Raw genomic sequence first — 18,876 nt, forward strand, 5'->3', positions numbered from 1 at the left:
GTTGGCTTGATCTATCATTCTTATTGATTATTAAATATTTAGGTTGTGTGGGGCTTCTGTTGGAGATTATACGGCCTTTTCTTGACAGCTCTTCTCCTTTGCTTCTTCATGCATTAAGCATTATTGAAGTTCTTGGGGCATACAGGTACTAATTGTTACAACTGCTATACCCTTTTCCATATTAATGATTGCTCAAGTAAAACTGCATGTCATTTTTTGTGCTTATTTCAGACAAAATGAACTATCCCACATCACTTCTTTGATAACAGATTGTCCCCAGCTGAGCTTCGTACTCTAGGAAGATACATTCTGCAGACAAAGCATATGGCTTCTGGCCAAAGATTCATTGAGATGATGGAAAGGCTGATTCTTACAGAGGGAATGACATCAGAAAATCCTTCACTGGCTCCATTTGTTGAGATGAACATGAGTAGATCTGGACATGCTTGCTTGCAAATTTCTCTGGGTGAGCGGAGTTGGCCACCTGCTGCAGGATATTCATTTGTTTGCTGGTTTCAATATCAGAATCTTGTTAAACAAGAATTTGCTGAAGAACAAGCTGCTCTAAAAGCGTCCTCCTTGAAAAGAAGAGGACAAATACCCCCTAGAAAGATAGCAAAAGGACCTGTTATTCGCATTTTTTCTGTTGGTGCCGTGGATGAGAAAAACAATTTTTGTGCAGAACTATGTTTGCATGCTGATGGAGTTTTGACTCTTGCTACAAGTAATTCTTGCCGCCTATCTTTTCCAGACATGCATCTTGAAGAAGGGGTTTGGCACCACCTTGCAGTTGTGCACAGTAAGCCTAATGCCTTAGCAGGTCTTTTCCAGTCAAGTGTAGCTCAGCTATATGTTAATGGAAGACTTAGGCAAACTGGCAAGTTGGGTTATTCAGCATCTCCAGTAGGAAAATCACTGCATGTTACAGTTGGAACACCACTTTCCTCAGCAGAAGTTAGTTCTTTGTCTTGGCGACTTGGTTCCTGTTATCTCTTTGAAGAAGTGCTTTCCCCTTCTGGCATTTGTTTCATGTATGTTCTAGGTCGGGGTTACAGGGGTCTCTTTCAGGACACAGATATGCTTCGCTTTGTCCCAGATGAGGCTTGTGGTGGAGATAGTCTGGCTATCCTTGATGCATTGGAAGTTGAAATTTCTGCTGGAGGTAATGCTCAACGTGTTGATAGCTCCAATAAATCTGGTGCCAACAGGACAGATGGCAGTGGTGTTGTCTGGGATTTGGAGAAACTTGGAAATTTTTCATCTCAGCTTTCTGGAAAAAAACTTATTTTTGCATTTGACGGTACATATTCAGATACCTCTCATATATCGGCAACACCATCCTTGTTGAATCTAGTAGACCCTATGTCAGCAGCAGCTTCTCCAATGGGTGGTGTGTCACTTTGATCTCCTTTTGATATGTACATAATTTTTTTCTTTTTCTGGGATGGAAACCAAAGAGAGTTTCCTGTCATTTTCTTAAAAACTGCTGTGAATCAATCTGTTGAATTTGTAAATTATGGTTTGCACTTATTCTAATAATGTTCCTGAAATGGTTTCACTCACACAAATGTTCCCTTGTTATTGGGACCACAAAACACGTCCTGTTAGTATGCTCATAAGCTGTCTTTCAAGTCCCTGTAATATTTTGCTAATATATTATAATTTGTATTGTTTTGAGTTTTCCAGGCATACCACGATTTGCTCGTTTGCATGGTGATGTTTATGTATGCACTCCCTGTAGTATTGGAGAGAGCATCCGCGCAGTTGGTGGTGTGGCAGCAATTCTTGCACTTGTTGAGGCAGCAGAAAGTAAAGAGATGTTGCATATGGCTTTGTCGTTGCTTGTTTGTGCCCTGCATTGGAATCCACAAAATGTTCATGATATGCAAGCTTGTAGGGGTTACCATTTACTTGCTCTCTTTGTTCACCGCAGAATGTCATTGTTTGATGTTCAAAACCTTGAGCTGTTTTTCCAAATTGCTTCTTGTGAAGCTTCTCTTCCTGTGGGACAGAAAAACCAAGAAATCCAAAACACACCTGCTAGTTCTGGATCAATAATTGAGACTGGCTATGAAAATATAGCCATGGCAAAGTTTCCTGATGAAATTTCACCTTTAGGATCTCAAGCCGATATTGAAGAGTTCCTTGAACATCATGACTCATTAAGTCACATGTCAGAACTTGAAAATGCCGAGCCACAAGTGGAAACTTTAAATTGTTTTGTGCTTTCCAATCCCGACATGATGGAACACGTTCTTCTTGACTGGACTTTGTGGGTGACTGCCCCTGTTTCAATTCAGATTGCTCTGTTGAATTTTTTGGAGCGTTTAGTGTCCATGCATAGATACAGAAATCATAATTTGACAATATTACGGCGAGTTAATCTTGTCCAGCATTTGCTGGTAACATTGCAGAGGGGAGATGTTGAAGTACCAGTGTTAGAGAAATTAGTAGTTTTGCTAGGAATCATTTTGGAAGATGGGTTTTTAGCATCTGAACTAGAATATGTGGTGAAATTTGTGATTATGACTTTTGATCCACCGGAAATAACTTTACCTGGGAGAGTTGCCCGAGAGAGCATGGGAAAGCATGTAATTGTAAGGAATATGTTGCTTGAGATGCTTATTGATTTGCAAATGACTGTTAGGTCTGAAGAATTACTTGAGCAATGGCATAAAATAGTTTCCTCTAGGTTAATCACATATCTTTTGGATGAAGCTGTGCATCCAACTAGCATGCGCTGGGTTATGACACTTCTTGGGGTTTGCTTAGCATCCTCACCAACGTTTGCCATGAAGTTCCGCACCAACAATGGCTACCAAGGGTTGTCACGTGTATTACCAAGCTTCTACGATTCTCCAGAAATATATTATATTTTGTTTTGTCTCATTTTTGGCAAGCCAGTTTATCCAAGGCTGCCAGAAGTCCGTATGCTTGATTTCCATGCTCTTATTCCAAGTGATGGTAGCTGTGGTGAATTGAAGTTTGTGGAGCTTCTTGATTCTGTTATTGCTATGGCAAAGGCTACCTTTGACAGGCTGAGCAGGCAATCTCTTATAGCACAACAAACAGGGGATTTTTCTCAGTTTAATATGTCTATGGCAGCTGAACTTGTTGAGGGAATTAAAGACACTGAAGATGAACTACAAGGTGAAGCTTTAATGCATAAAACATATGCAGCACGCTTGATGAGTGGCGAGGCTGCAGCTCCTGCAGTGGCCACTTCAATTTTGAGATTTATGGTCGATCTTGCCAAGATGTGTCGCCCATTTTCTGCGGCATGTCGGCATTCGGAGTTTCTTCAGAGTTATGTTGATCTGTACTTTTCTTGTGCCAGGTAATTATGCGAAGAGGTGTTGTACAGTGGCATAATGGAGCCTCATGTCATCATTGTGTAAATTTATGTATCGTAAGGAATAGTTAAAAAAAAATACAGCATAAAAGCTAAGAGAAAAATGGAATGGTTGTAAAATAACTCTTAGAGTCTTAATTAAATAAAATAATTGTTAAGTAATACTAATAACTCTTCAAATAAAAATAGCAGCACAAACGATATAAATTAAAAAAATAGCTCAATGTAAATCAATTGAATCTTAAGTAAATAATATGACCAAATTCATAAAGTTTCCATGGTTCATAATAATAAAATTGTTTATTTCTGGATTAGACTGTATGAATTATTGAAGCCAATATTTCGGATTAAATACCTTGATCCATCATCAAGGCAAAAAGCGAAGAGCAAGAGGAGAATTCAGAAAAATAAAATAACTTCAAAGACTTATGTGTCTCAACATTTTTGAATTTTTAGATAGCTTTATTTGAGGTATATATTTTTCATGTGAAATATTCATTATTATTCTTCATTTCCATAATTATATTTTGTGTTGACTATGAAAATTTGAAATTCCAGTGGTCATTTTGACATGCCTTTTCTGGGTCAGCTACCTTCCTTTTCATCATGTCTGAGATTGTTTATATAAGATTCAACATAGTTCTGTCTATGCAACTGATTCAAGTAAATATCAATTCTCTTTAAAGGTTGATGCAATACTGATATATTATCTTTTTGTAGGGCCGCTTCTGCTGTACAGTTGGTTAAAGGGATATCAGTTCTTTCAGTAGATCAACAGAATGTGAATGAATCAGATGATACTCATAGCTCACAACATACATTTTCTAGTGTTCCGCAAGAGCAAGAACAATCAGCAAAAACATCTATAAGCATTGGAAGCTCAGCTCAAGGGCCAAGGAGTGCAAGCATTGAAGACACAATTAATATGGCGAATTATCTTTCTGAAGACAAAGGTCAGAATGGGCCTGACATTTCTTCTTTGAAGTCTGGGAAGCCATTTGTTGCAGTGGAAGTTGATCGTGAATCCATATCCTTTGATACAGAAAGTCTGGACCAGACAGCTAATTTTTCTGCAGTTTCCACAAATTTTCCTGCTCTAAAGTCCATGGAGATTCAATCTAGTGCTCCACTTAACTCTGCAGTAGGTCTGGACTCTTTGAGTACAGCATCTGTTTTGGTGCCTGGATCACCTGTTTCATCAGAGAAGTCAAGTTTTAAAATAGGACAACCCTCATCTATGTCACCAGTGGTTGCTCTCACCTCTTGGCTAGGAAGTTCTTTGCAGAGTGAAAGCAACTTACCTTTAGGGGGTACACCATCAATCACAACACCATCTGTTTCATTCAGTGAAATTGATGGATTGCAAGAGTTAAAATCAACTGCACAAGAAGCAATATCTTCTAATAATCTAATCAACATTAGCCCAAAGCTATTAATGCAATTGGAGAGTGCTGGTTCTGGTGGAGGCCCATGTTCAGCAGCTGCTGGGGCTGTGCTGGATTTTATTGCAGAAATTCTAGCTGATATTGTGACTGAGCATGTCAGGGCAACTCCATTGGTGGAGTCCGTTCTGGCATCTGTTCCATTCTATGTTGGTCTTGATTCTGTATTAGTTTTCCAAGGTTTGTGCTTGAGCAGAATGATGAACTTCCTAGAGCGTCTAATTTTACGTGATGAAGAAGAAACAGAGAAAAAACTTGATAAGAATAGATGGTCCTCAAACTTAGATGGATTCAGCTGGTTGATTGTGGATCGTGTATACATGGGTGCTTTTCCAGAACCAGGGGGGGTACTGAAAGCGCTAGAGTTTTTATTGTCCATGCTACAGCTTTCTAATAAAGATGGACGAATAGAGGAAGCAGTGCCACTTGGCAAAACTCTTCTTTCTCTTACACGAGGAAGTAGACAAGTTGAAGTTTATGTACAAGCTCTGTTGAAAAATACAAATCGTATGATAATGTATTGCTTTTCACCTTCATTTTTAAGCACCATCGGTGAGGATGATATCCTATCACATGTAAGCTTGTACCTTGAACCTAGAAAACCATCAACATCTCTGGCTGTGGACTCCTTGGGCATTGATACATGTACAGTATTGCAACTGTTAATGGCTCACAAAAGGTTAATATTTTGTGCAAGCAATTCTGATACAGACCTTATTTGCTGTCTTTGTGTGAACTTGATTGCACTATTATGGGATCAGAGGCAAACTGCAAATAACATGGCCAGTGAAGTGATCAAGTATCTATTGTTAAATCGCCGTGCTGCTTTGGAGGAGTTACTAGTCTCCAAACCTAACCAGGGACAATCATTCGATGTCTTGCATGGAGGTTTTGATAAGTTGTTAGGAAGCAATCAAACAGACTTTTACCAGTGGCTTCATTCTTCAAAGCAAAGTATTTGTAGAGTACTGGAACAGTGTGCCTCCATAATGTGGATGCAATATATAGCTGGTGCAACCAAGTTTCCAGGAGTGCGAACAAAGGTTATAGAGTCAAATAGGAAGAAGGAAATGAACAAGAGATCGTCTGAAAGGACAAAAGTAGATTTAAAGCACTGGGAACAAATGAGTGCACGCAGAGGTGCCTTAGAGTTGGTTCGTGAAGCCATGTCAACAGAATTGAGAGTGGTGCGCCAGGACAAATATGGATGGATTCTTCACGCAGAAAGTGAATGGCAGTATCATATTCAACAGCTTATACATGAACGTGGAATATGGCCTATGAGGAAGTTTTCTGGGGATGAAGAACCAAAGTGGCAACTCTGCCCTACTGAAGGACCCTATCGTATGCGTAAAAAACTTGAGTGTTCGAAAGTGAAAATTGACACCATTGGTCATTTTGTAGAAGATTTCCAAGAAGAAAAGTTAACATCAGCAGAAAAAACTGGATTTGGCATGGATGTTAATGATCCTGATTATGATTCATTTTTCCATCTGTTATCTGTTGGTGGTGCGAATCAAAAGCGGTCAAGCTATACTGGTAAAGAGGATGAGGAATGCTTTTATGATGAAGCAGAGGAGTTCCAAGATGGAGATGCAAGCTCTGCTCCAATTGAGTGGAGTGATGATCAACACAGCAGCAATAATGATGCAAGTTTACATTCTGCTCTTGAAGCTGGTGGTAAATCCAGTACAATGTCATTACAAATGACAGAGAGAGTGTATATGGCATCTGAGACTTGTTCTCCCAGGCAGTCCTCCTCACAGAAAATTGATGATGTGAGTGCAGATGAAAAATCAGAAAGAGATGTGCATGACAACGGGGAGTATTTGATTCGACCTTATTTGGAACCTTGCGAGAAGATAAGATTCCGTTACAATTGTGAGCGTGTTGTTGGTCTTGACAAACATGATGGAATCTTTCTCATTGGTGAGCTCTGCCTGTATGTGATTGAAAATTTCTATATCAATGACTTGGGTCACATCAGTGAGAAAGCTTTTGAGGCCGAAGTGTCTGTAATAGACCAAGCTCTAGGCGTCAAAAGCAGTAATGTTGGGAGTGTTGACTTACAGTATAAAACACCTGCTTCCTGGGGGATAACTGCCAAAGCATGGGCTGGAGGAAGAGCTTGGGCATATAATGGTGGAGCCTGGGGTAAAGAGAAGGCATGTGCTAGTGGTAACCTGCCTCATTCATGGCGAATGTGGAAGTTGGAAAGTGTTCACGAGCTTCTAAAGCGTGAGTATCAACTGCGACCTGTTGCCATTGAGCTTTTTAGTATGGATGGATGCAATGACCTTTTGGTTTTCCATAAAACGGAAAGAGATGAGGTCTTCAAAAACCTGGTGGCAATGAATCTTCCTCGTAACAGCATGTATGTATGACTACAAGTTTTTATCTTAGCATCTAGCTTCTTGTTTGGATGTTTTCTTTTCGTTGTTTCTGTTCATATTAAAAGGTTTGACCTTTTACCATGAGAATTTCCCTTTTTCTGTTGGCCTCATTTTCTTGCTTGCCCGACTTAAAAATGTGCAGAAAGATATCATAAATCTAACTACTTCTGAAAAAGCAATATAAATTGAGCGTAAAAAATCTCACTTAGGATAAAGAGGTGAATTTAAAGTAGTGCAGCAGGATAAAGGGTTTTGTTTTTCATTTCGCATCTGGGAGTTCCCACTTTACATGGGTATATAATAGAAAATTAAACAATGGATGTAATGTTTTTCCTTGAAGAAGGGAAAGAAGAACAGGTCTTATCATGTTTTTCTGATTGTTCATTTTCCCATAGTCTAGAAGGGTCTTGAAAGACAATTTTTAATCTTGCTAGTGGTTTGACCCTGGGCTTTATTAGCACATTAAAGAACAGAGCTCATCGGAAGGATGTAAAGCTTCTCCTGTGAGCCCTTTTGGGTAATTGATTTTATGGCTGTCATGTGCATAGTTTAATGTGAGGATTCCAAGTATAATTTATAATGGTATCTAGTTTTCTTTTCAATACCCATCTTCCATTATCAGACAAAAAGTTCCAGTTATTAAGTTTCAACAGATGCTGACATTTTAGATTTTGGGATGAACAGGTTAGATACAACCATCTCAGGGTCATCAAAGCAGGATAGTAATGAAGGGAGTCGTCTCTTTAAGATCATGGCAAAATCTTTCTGCAAAAGGTGGCAGAATGGAGAAATTAGTAACTTCCAGTATCTTATGCACCTCAATACGCTTGCAGGACGTGGATATAATGATCTAACACAGTACCCAGTTTTTCCATGGGTACTTGCGGATTACAAAAGTGAAACATTGGACTTGACGAATCCCAACAGCTTTCGTAAACTTGACAAGCCAATTGGTTGCCAAACAGCAGAGGGTGAGGAGGAGTTTAAAAAAAGGTAGTTAATTTGATGTTTAGTTTAAGTACGTTCAGCTTGACATCTAAGCTTTCTTTTTTGATTCGAGAAATTGGAAACATCAATCATGATGTAATGAACTGCAGATATGAGAGCTGGGATGATCCAGATGTTCCAAAGTTTCATTATGGTTCACATTATTCAAGTGCTGGCATTGTCCTGTTTTACCTTATTCGCTTACCACCATTTAGTATTGAAAATCAAAAGCTGCAAGGTGGCCAGTTTGACCATGCCGACCGCCTTTTCAACAGCATGAAAGACACATGGTTCAGTGCTGCAGGGAAAAGTAACACATCGGATGTAAAAGAGTTAATTCCAGAATTTTTTTACATGCCAGAGTTTCTGGAGAACCGCTTCCATCTTGACTTAGGAGTAAAGCAGTCAGGGGAGAAGGTATCACTGATTTCTAGTTATTGTTTTATTATAATGTTCCATATCAGATATCAATAGGCAATTTTGTTTATATTAATGGGATTGTCTGCTTAGGGATTATTTTTTCGGATAATTGGCATATTTTTTGGATGATGGGATGATCAATCAAAAATTTATAGGCAATTGCTTGTTGCATACATTTGTTTTTGCAAGTAAAACTGTCTTCGAATCCCATGCTGTAAACTGTTTTTTCTTGTGGTATGCAAAGTAGGTACACAAACTGCTCTCGACAATATAAAGTTGGCAAATTGCTAGTGGTATGATTCAGTAAAATGATAAAACCCTAGAAATTTAGAGATTTTTAAGGATTTTAAACTTGTTTCATGCACCCATTATTGAATAAAGCTCAAAGACACTATAACATCATCAAATAGAAGCTAGTTTGATACGTACATAAACATACATCAATCACATACGTACAAAAATTGTAGCTGAAGGAAATAGAAAACATAGATAAATAGAATTATAAATATTGTCGAATGCATAGAAAATCTACAAAATCCATGACATCAAATGCTTCGAAACATGTGTAAACAAAAACAAGTCTATGGCTCTTGTTCAACTTTAGCCTCTGAGTAGTCTATCTGCCTCCTGCAAAGGCATTTAAGGTAGCCCCTAGATGACTGAGAGGTCATAGTCTCTGCTCATGAGGTGCCACTCCGATCAACATCAGTTGTGCCTGATTGTGCTCAGTCCTCCTCTACCATAGCCACAACCTTAGCCTTTTCATCTGCTTAGTCGACCCACTCATGCTCCTCAATGAAGACAAGATCGGTAGACTGATTTATCCACTCAGACTCTGGATTGACCGCTGCTAGAGTGATTGGAGAGGAGTCCATGTCCAGAATTTGTTTGGTCTTAAGATTGAGGTTGTAATAAACAAAGACAGGATCATTCAACCTCTCCATAGATAATCTATTACGCCTCTTCGAGTGGATGTCCTCCAACACGGACCAGTTGCGCTCATATCTAGAAGTGCTGCATGGATGACTCAAAATATGGATGACATTTTTTTGAAGGTTTGGGGTTGCAGGTCCAACATTTGCCACCATCAATCCGAAATAAGGAAAATAAGTCTCATTTCCAACTTGAAGGCTAGATTATAAAATCAAAATGCATAAGCCATAAACTTAAGAAAGAATCTTAAGTTTAACATATATTTCTACTTGACTGCAATTTTGTCTGAGCATCATTGCACATCTTGCTTGTGAACTTCATTATTATATTTAGTGTAGGTGTGCCATCACTAGAAATCTTTTGCATCACTGTATATAGGCCACCAAGAACCTCCTCATCTACCTTGAAGTCATCGCGGAAATAAGTAAGTTTTATAGTCCACGACACTATGCCATAGTTTTTGGGTTTACATATGGTGACAGTGATATGGGACTACCTCGTACTCTTTTTTGAGAGGCGCTTGGCGCTACAAACAAGGCGTACATACCCTACCCCCCAGTGAGATTTGAACTTGTGACCTCTCTTTCAAGAGTACAAGTTCTCCACCACTAGGCCAACTCAAGTTGTACGAGGTTGTTGTATTGAGGAAATAAGTAGGTGCATAGATGGGCATGCGGAGTTTTTGCCATCTCCTATCAATTATCTTCCAAATGGGGTCATAATTATCCTCAATAATGTATATATGGATCTAATGGCCTCTTTAGCCCTATTCATGCCCTCGTATATGTAGCTCATAGATGGCTTCTCCCTATCAACAACTCGTAGTAGAACAACTAGGGACTCAATGACCTACAGATTATGTTAAATAAAAACAGTTAAGTCACAAGTGCATGTGAAAATAAACAAAATTGCAAAGCTGCAATATATATATATATATATATATATATATATAAAAGTAAATATTAAAAGTTAAATTGTCATAAATTTACGTGCACGATCTCTGCATCAGGGATCTAGAATCCTGGCTAATAAAAAATGCAATATGTTACATCCCTCGCTGCAGTGGTCGTAGCATAGGATAAATTCATTCCTCTCCAACAAACATGCACCTCAAAGCCGCCTGTAATCTCATCTAGGATTTTAGTGTGAGGAAATTCGAGTCAAATCTTGTGATACCAGAACTAGCCGATTCCTTTTGCCCCATGTATTGCCTCATAATGCTAAGAACCAATGCATGATTGTAGACAAATTTGCAGAATTTTTTGGCCCTTTCAGTGCATACTTTCACCCATTCAAGCTTGCCAATATCTTCCAACATGAGGTCAAGACAATGGGTCGCACATGAAGAACAATTTTTTTTCGAATGCCTAACCATCAAAACATAAAAGTTTACTCGGAACAACATAAATTGTCTTATTTGTTTCCACTTGCATCACATTTTCTCCCCCACCTCACATATGAGTTCCTCAATAACCTCACATATGTGGCATTTTTCACATGTGAGGAAGCATCAATGGACCTCAAGAACATGTGGATCTTGAAAATAAAGAAAAATAATAATCAATTATCATGGATTGACAAATCAAAATATAAATTATTCAATGCATTTAGGTAAGTAGAATGATCAATCAGCTGCCTAAGAAGCAAGAAATTTTAGCAGTGTCCTATTCCTCCTATCCGTCCAATTATCTGTGATGATGGTGCAACTCTTTTGGCTCCAAGGCTGTTTGTGGTCCTCTAGCTTAACTTTCATATCTTCAACCATTTCTAACAAGAGGGGGTGCCAATTGACTCAACATCAGACAGGTCTTTAAACCCCACCCGACAATGGTTACAGCATCTACCATGCCTTGCCAGTAAGGAGAATTCTCATAAATAGATTGTGATTAATTGTTAGACAAAGCAGAGTTCAACTCGATCTATAAATTTTAAAATTTATTTTTAAGCTTAGGGCAATCAAATGAAAAAGAATTCTCTGGCTGCAATAAATGAAATGTTGCAAAAGTACCAAAACTTGCAATTCTATTTTCTTGCAGCAGAAGTACCAAAATCTTTGTCTAAGGGCTATTCATGCATCGGTTTCTGTTCCTTTAAAAAAAAATCTAGTTGTGCTTAAAAGATTACATTGTATATTGATATCATATCTATGTGATTTTGGGGGGAAAGAGTGCGGCTTTGTTTCTTAATGTGCAAAATAGTTCCAAAATAGAAGGAAATGAAATCATCTTTTACTTTCCTCAAATAACCATTTAGAATTTCATATTTCTGCTTCATGGAATAGCTCCAAAATGGAAAGAAAGGAAGTCATCCTTTACTTTCTGTCAAGAACCATTTGGAAATTCACATTTCCTCTTTCTTTTGTCACATCACTTTCCCTATTTGATGCAACTAGGTCAGAAATCTTGAAGATATCCATATGAGAAATGCCATGAGATATCAATCCTTAGGTTCCTATCTTGGATTTTTCCCATCATTATGGTAGGTGCCTTGAGATTGACATCTATTTTCTCTTTGAAAATAAATATATTAAAGATAGATGAGCTAGTGTTTTCATGTATTTTGTCCAGATAAATTTGTTTAAGCTATCTGATCTAGCTTTAAAGATATTCAAGCATGTTTTCTCAAAGTTTACATTTCTTGCTGTAGAGAAGTTGTCATAGAGCTATCTCTTTACTTTTGAGATGTGGTAATATACCAGTTATTAGTGGTCTAGCAGTGAAGACCCAATGGGGTTAAAGGGCAGTGCCCAAAACTAAGGCTTTCAAAACCACCAAAATGTTGATGGTGCAGAGTCGCAGACCATTTTCACAATGTTATCAGTAAGGGCAAAAATAGGTATTTGATAATTTTTTTTTGTTCATAAAAGTGCTTTTTCCCCCATCAGTCTGACATAAATATTTGAAAATTACAATTTTCCACATAAATATGGTCACAGAATTGGATGTTTTCCCACAGTGAGTGGAAATCTGGCTAACTTTTTCTTTTAATAAAGAATAATTTCTGTATAACAAATTTTGTAATTTTTATTATAAATTCTTGCGCCTTACAGATCAACAGCAGAAAAGCTTCTCATTCTGTTTAAAGAAATAAACATCAATTCTTAAATGCGTTTGAAGCCTTTGCAAAGAACGATATCAATTCTTAAAATAGGGGAAAGAACAATACCAATAGGATCTAATATGAAAATCTAGAAGATGGAGAAGAGAGCATTGATTTACAAAATGGTGCCATTGTCCAATAATATATTTCTTATGGGGATATGTCAATAGTACACTTCATAAATGTTGGAATATATTGTTCCCTTCTAGATATTTAGACTAAAAACCCTTGATATAAACATGCAGATTTAAAACGGAACAGAAAGCCAATATTTGATATAAATTCCAGAACTTTAATCGAATTGTAACCAGCAGATTTGCATACAAGAAAACTCAGAAAGGTTTGTTTTATATAACAGCAATACAATAACATGCAACAATCCAAATAATCCAATCTTATAAATAGAAATCACAGTCAGATTGGCAAATACAGATAAAACCTGTAAGAAGGCTATGTTTGTGTTCAAACTCCAAATGTTTCTTCAAGGGTTTGTGTCATCGAAGAGATAACCAGTCATTGTTTCTAGCTCCCAGAATAATATTTGTTTTAATTATTATAATCTTCATAAATCCCCATGCTGAGCTTGTGTACCTTTATCCCTTTTCCCTATGTGATGCACGCCCTTTTAGGCAATGTGGGATAAAAATACTTTTTTTGTTCTTTAGTCACTTAAGTGAATACTTTTTAAAAATAAAGTGACAAGTTAAATGAACTTTTAAAGTCACTCAGTTAGTAAACCATATAATCATCAGGCATCAAAATAACTGACCAAATGAATTCGGATAAGCACGTGGAATAGCTCTTTGGAAAGCTCTCCGCGAGACGCTTCCAAACCAACATTGGGATACCAAGAATTCTGAACTCTGTTTACTTACTAAAAATAGTAAGCATTTGAACAACCTACCAAAACTGCTCTAATGGCTAGAAATGTCTAGGCCAAATCTCATATTGAACCCCGTAAAAAACTTTTTTGCCCCTGAAACCTAGGTGAAGTGAGCTGGCAACACAGAATTATAATGTCCTAGAAAAAGGGGACATTACATGGAAACATATTGTAGGAAAGACTATGGAAAGAAACACATACAAACTTCAACATCCGGAGTGCATTAGAGCATATGAAACATAATGCTCAAAATGGTAAGGCTAGAACATAGTTAGTGAAGGTTTTGTTTCATTTTTTTAGTATATATTTTCAACAAACAGAATGTTATTGTGCAATGGCATCTGGGGAAAAATATCTGTAAATTATTATCAGAGAATCCTATGGCTTGCAAACTGAGCATGATTTTCACAGTTTGCATTATATATGCTACAATTCAGCCTCTATGGTTTCCATGATCTGTCATATTGCATATTTTCTGCAATGAAGCATGTTTTGAAGCTCGTGAGGGCGTGCAAAATGGCTTTTTTCCTTCCATCTCTTGTTTCTTTTCCAAGCATCGTATGGGTTACTAAATTTTGACTCTTGGCTCTTATTTTTTCGCTGGAAATCAATTTTATACAAGGCACAAATTATATGCTATTCGGAGAGTAGTCTTTGTTACAAGATGATTTTTTTTTGTGCATATGTAAGGGCTATGCCTTAACCAGTCACCTATTCAAATTCTCTGATGTGAAATGATGGTCATGTGATTGTGTTGAGTTTTATATTCTTAACATTGATAGGTATATTGCTGGGAAATCTAGTCTCTTCAGAGACCTGATAAAATTGGTGTGGAATGTTTTGAAAGAATTCAAGGTCCAATTTGGCAAAGGAAAGCAAAGATTAAGAGTGTTTCAAATCACGTCCACGGTTTTTCTGACTTGGCCTCGGTTAAGTTTTTGATCTCATGTGTGACTAAGAATTGGAGTGTTTGAATTCTTTCCCCTGTTGGCACCATTTTGTAATTCTTATAATCAAAAGCAGCAAAAAAATTGAGAAAAAATCAGTGTATTTTCGGAGATCTGGAAAAAAAATGTTATTACTCTTGGTACATTCTGTCTGGAGGATAGCCGGTGCCTTTTGTTATTGGCCGTGCTTGGTATGGTTTTGGTGAAACTAGGGGGGAGTCAGAAGAGGATTTAACTATTCATAGAGACAGCAATGTTAGGGTGGTTCCAGGGAGTGCTAAAATATCACAAGCAGCCGTAGCCCATAGCTTTAAGAAGCAAATAGAAAAATGGCGAATGCAGCCAAAAAATCATTTTATGCTTTACAGTTTGCTTATTAACAGTTTTGCTTGTTTTTCAATTGATGAATAATGTTTGGTAGCTAAACATTTCTTTGCTCAAAAAGACAAGAAAATTACATTTTTCTTGTGGAAGAGGTTGGAGTTGCTTGATGATAACAAAGAAATGCAGAAACTGTTTTCATGTCCTAGGGAGTCACCCTATTATCTCATTATTCTGGTAGTAGAATCATTATAGTGCACACATGGTTCCTATCTTATATCTTTTTTATTGAGGTTCTGGGGTTTCTAGTTGCCTTTATCTCTTTTTCTTGTAAGTTTTATTCCATTCTGATAGCGGCTTACTCTTTTTGTTATTTTTCCTTAATTCTCCAGGTTGATGATGTTGTATTACCTCTTTGGGCCAAAGGTAGTGCACGTGAATTTATTCGCAAACACCGAGAAGCTTTAGAATCTGAATATGTCTCAGAGCATTTGCATCATTGGATAGATCTCATATTTGGACACCGACAAAGGGGAAAGGTGCATGCTATGAAATTGATGCTGAAAATATCTAAGACTTTTTTTGCTTGGTGTTTTATAGTATTTGCTTGCTAGAAAGTGAGTCTCATTTCGCAGAATTTTAGTTGATCTGATTTTGCTCCTCGCATGTTTTTCTCTGACAGGCCGCTGAAGAGGCAACCAATGTCTTTTACCATTATACATATGAAGGAAGTGTTGATATTGATGCTGTTTCAGACCCAGCAATGAAGGCTTCAATCTTGGCTCAAATAAATCATTTTGGACAGACCCCTAGACAGCTCTTTTTCAAGCCACATGTCAAGCGGCGGTGTCAACAAAAATATCCCATTCACGCACTTCGCCATTCTAGCCTTTTAGCAGCACATGAAGTCCGAAACACTTCATCTGCTATATCTCAGATTGTAAATCATCATGATAAAATTCTTGTAGCTGGTCTAAATTGCTTACTGAAACCGCGATCATACACCAAATATGTTTCCTGGGGCTTTTCAGATCGTAGTTTGCGCTTTCTTTTGTATGACCAGGAAAAGCTTATTTCGACTCATGAGGCCCTTCATGGTGGCAGCCAAGTGCAATGTGCAGGAATAAGTCGTGATGGAAGAATCTTGGTGACTGGTGGTGATGATGGTGTTGTCGTAGTATGGAGACTACGTAAGGATGGTACTCGTGGTCAGCGTCGTCTGCATTTGCAAAGGGCTTTATGTGCACATACTGGAAAAATAACATGTATAGCTGTTTGCCAACCTTACAGTCTGATTGTCAGTGGCTCTGAAGACCGTACTGTCATTTTCTGGGACCTCAGCAGCCTGGAATTTGTGAGGCAGCTTCCAGAACTTTCAGCTCCAGCCTCAGCTGTACATGCAAATGAATTGACTGGTGAGGTGGTTACAGCAGCTGGTACCATGCTTGCTGTATGGAGTATAAATGGTGATTGCTTAGCTGTTGTAAATACTTCACAATTACCTTCAGATTTTGCTATTTCAGTAACAAGCTCAACCTTTTCAGACTGGATGGAAACAAATTGGTATGTGACTGGTCATCAGAGTGGTGCCGTGAAAGTATGGCACATGGTGCATGTAACTGAGGAAGACGGGACTACACGTAGACAAATCCAGAGTTCAGACTCAACCTCTAAAGGCAGTACTACAACCGTTAGAACCAGGTTATCCACTTCATCTGGAGGGTTAGATATTGGTTTTATGGTGCCTGAGTACCATCTTATTTTGTTTAAGGTTCTCAAGTCGCATAAACATCCAGTTACAGCAGTTCATCTCTCGAGTGACTTGAAGCAGTTGCTAAGTGGTGACGCATCAGGTCGTTTATTATCATGGACATTGCCTGATGATAATTCTAAGAATCCATCAGTGCAGGAAAAACATTATGAGAAAAGTCTTCCATAAGCTCTGTTGATGAAATGACCTAAAAAGCTTTATTCAGCTGATGAGATGGAATGGCAGCTTCCAAATTTTAAACTGAAAATCACTCCCACGAAGTATCTCAGAGACATGTATTTTGAATTTGTGGCAGCGTTAATGTTCTGAACTCAAACAGATTCTGTAACTTCCCACTTTGATAATCAGAGCTGTTGGTTGCTGCCAAGTTCAAGTCTGGAGAACTCGTTTTTTGGTGATTGAGGGATATTGGAGTGTCTACTTGTTGGTGCAGAACTTCACTTTTTCAGAGATCAAGGCAAAGCACTTGTGTTGGATCTGTTTTGTTGGATTGTAGAAAGAATGGCCCTAATTTAAATTACTGACTTCGTTTCTAACACATGTAGAGTACGGAATAGGCTGCTCAAGATTTGGAAGAGTGAAAGCCCGGTGAAAGTTCCTTTTGTATTATAAAGGTTGGGCAGTTCCATTTTACGAAATTATTGGCATATTAGCTAATTCTTTAAACAGGTGTATTTAAACACCTCTTCTAGTTTTGGTGATGTAAATTGGATTATTTATGCAGGAGTAAGGCTATTTTATAGCCCTGCTGTGTTAACTCTAGTCTACAAGTCCTGGCTTGCAGCCTCGAAATCATTTGCTCTCCTATATGCTGTCATCGCCAATGACATCCACATATACACCTAAAAGAGAGAAAAGTGACATATATTGATTTTTTAAGAGATGTTAAATATCTTTGATTATATGTAAAAACGAATAGAGCAATTTTACAATATATATCTTCAGTCAAAAAATTGATGTAGATTAATATTGTGCATAATCATTACATGAAGTTTAAACTTGTGGTCTTGTAAAATCAAGGGAAGATTAAGGATATATTTGTCAAGTAAGGATGGGTTTAAATGCCTGGTGTCTGAGCCATTATGGATGCTCTGCATGCATTGGAGATAGAAGGACAGCGATGCAATGTCCCTCCCCTCTGCAAAAAGACCAAATATATGTTTAGTTGCTGATACAGGTATGGGTACGAGAACTCCGTAGGTGGATACGTGCAGTATTTTATTGGCATTTGGGTATGTCTAGGTATGTGTGTGTAAATAAAATAAATTAAAGATACATATAGAATTGTAAGACTAAATCATATGTCAAATGTTAAAAAAAAATGGTTGCTAACTCAATAACGTTAAAGACACAATACCATCATCAAATACACATATTATGTAAATTTGAAGTTTGAGTGTATCCCGAAAACCAAATTGGGATTTTGGGGCAGTGACTACAACAGGATAAAGAAGAAGTGCCCATAGCATGTTGAGGAGCAGTGCCCAGGGTGCACTCCTTGTCTTCATACAAGGTAGGGTCAAGGAGCACAAACCTTGCCACCAATGCGAAATTAAGGCCTTCAAAACCATATAGACATGTATGATGCACATCATTTTATGACCTCGTAAAGGGCCATTTTAGGTCCACAAACAATCCCCTTCAAAAAAATCAATTCTCCCTCATTGAAATTCCAAAATGGAGACAAAATGAGATGAGAGCAAAAGAGCAAACAAAATGAGTGTTTTTAGCTTAAATGACCCCATAAAGGGTCATTATAGGGTTTTGAGCAAAAGAAAAGAAGAAAAATACCATTTTTCTATTTTACAAGTCAAAATGTGATTGGGTTGTGGAATGCCCATACTATGCACATCTTGACTTGTGGATGCACATTGGATGTGCTGGTTTTGCATTTACAATTCAAGAGGTGCTTTTGGGGCACCTCCACAATTCAAGATGCACTTGCTAGGTGCATCTGGATGATGTATATGGACTTGAGCACATCTTGACTTGGTGCATGCCTATAGAGTGCACATCCGATAACCAAGAATGTCTCCACTTTTAGGAAATGCCATAGGGATGTTCTGTAGTCAATATTATTGTTCCCAGCACTTCATATGAGATATGTTCTCTGGCTTAGTCCCTGATATGGTCCCTCTCAGATATCTATTTTCAGTTGATTCCTTTCTTTCAAATTTAGTAATTTTAGTGTTGTCTTGTTCAATCTGTTGCTCATGTAGTTTCACATGTCAAGGATTTTTAATAACTTTATTGTTGGCTGTCATCTTGGGACAAAAGTTTGTCACGCGGGGAAGGGTTGTTTTTATTGTAGCTCCAAAGTCTCGACTC

At 37.9% G+C, this 18,876-nt stretch overlaps 1 protein-coding gene across 2 annotated transcripts in view; it reads left to right on the forward strand.

Annotated features, from left to right (window-relative positions):
* Nucleotides 1-17,515, forward strand: part of LOC149534758 (protein SPIRRIG-like) — a 76,684-nt gene extending 59,169 nt beyond the window's left edge. For both annotated transcript variants that reach the window (XM_089803910.1, XM_089803909.1), the window contains exons 13-20: nucleotides 43-145; nucleotides 270-1,390; nucleotides 1,687-3,337; nucleotides 4,073-7,168; nucleotides 7,872-8,180; nucleotides 8,285-8,591; nucleotides 15,170-15,316; nucleotides 15,460-17,515. In XM_089803910.1, the coding sequence (XP_089660036.1) occupies nucleotides 43-145; nucleotides 270-1,390; nucleotides 1,687-3,337; nucleotides 4,073-7,168; nucleotides 7,872-8,180; nucleotides 8,285-8,591; nucleotides 15,170-15,316; nucleotides 15,460-16,716 (7,991 nt within the window). In that variant the 3' untranslated portion in view covers nucleotides 16,717-17,515. The remainder of the gene's footprint in view (nucleotides 1-42; nucleotides 146-269; nucleotides 1,391-1,686; nucleotides 3,338-4,072; nucleotides 7,169-7,871; nucleotides 8,181-8,284; nucleotides 8,592-15,169; nucleotides 15,317-15,459) is intronic.
* Nucleotides 17,516-18,876: the final 1,361 nt, after the last annotated feature.

Source organism: Cupressus sempervirens, chromosome 10 (assembly GCF_028749045.1).
Source record: "Cupressus sempervirens isolate cs-2001-9-10 chromosome 10, ASM2874904v1, whole genome shotgun sequence".
In the NCBI taxonomy this organism is placed as follows: Eukaryota; Viridiplantae; Streptophyta; class Pinopsida; order Cupressales; family Cupressaceae; genus Cupressus; species Cupressus sempervirens.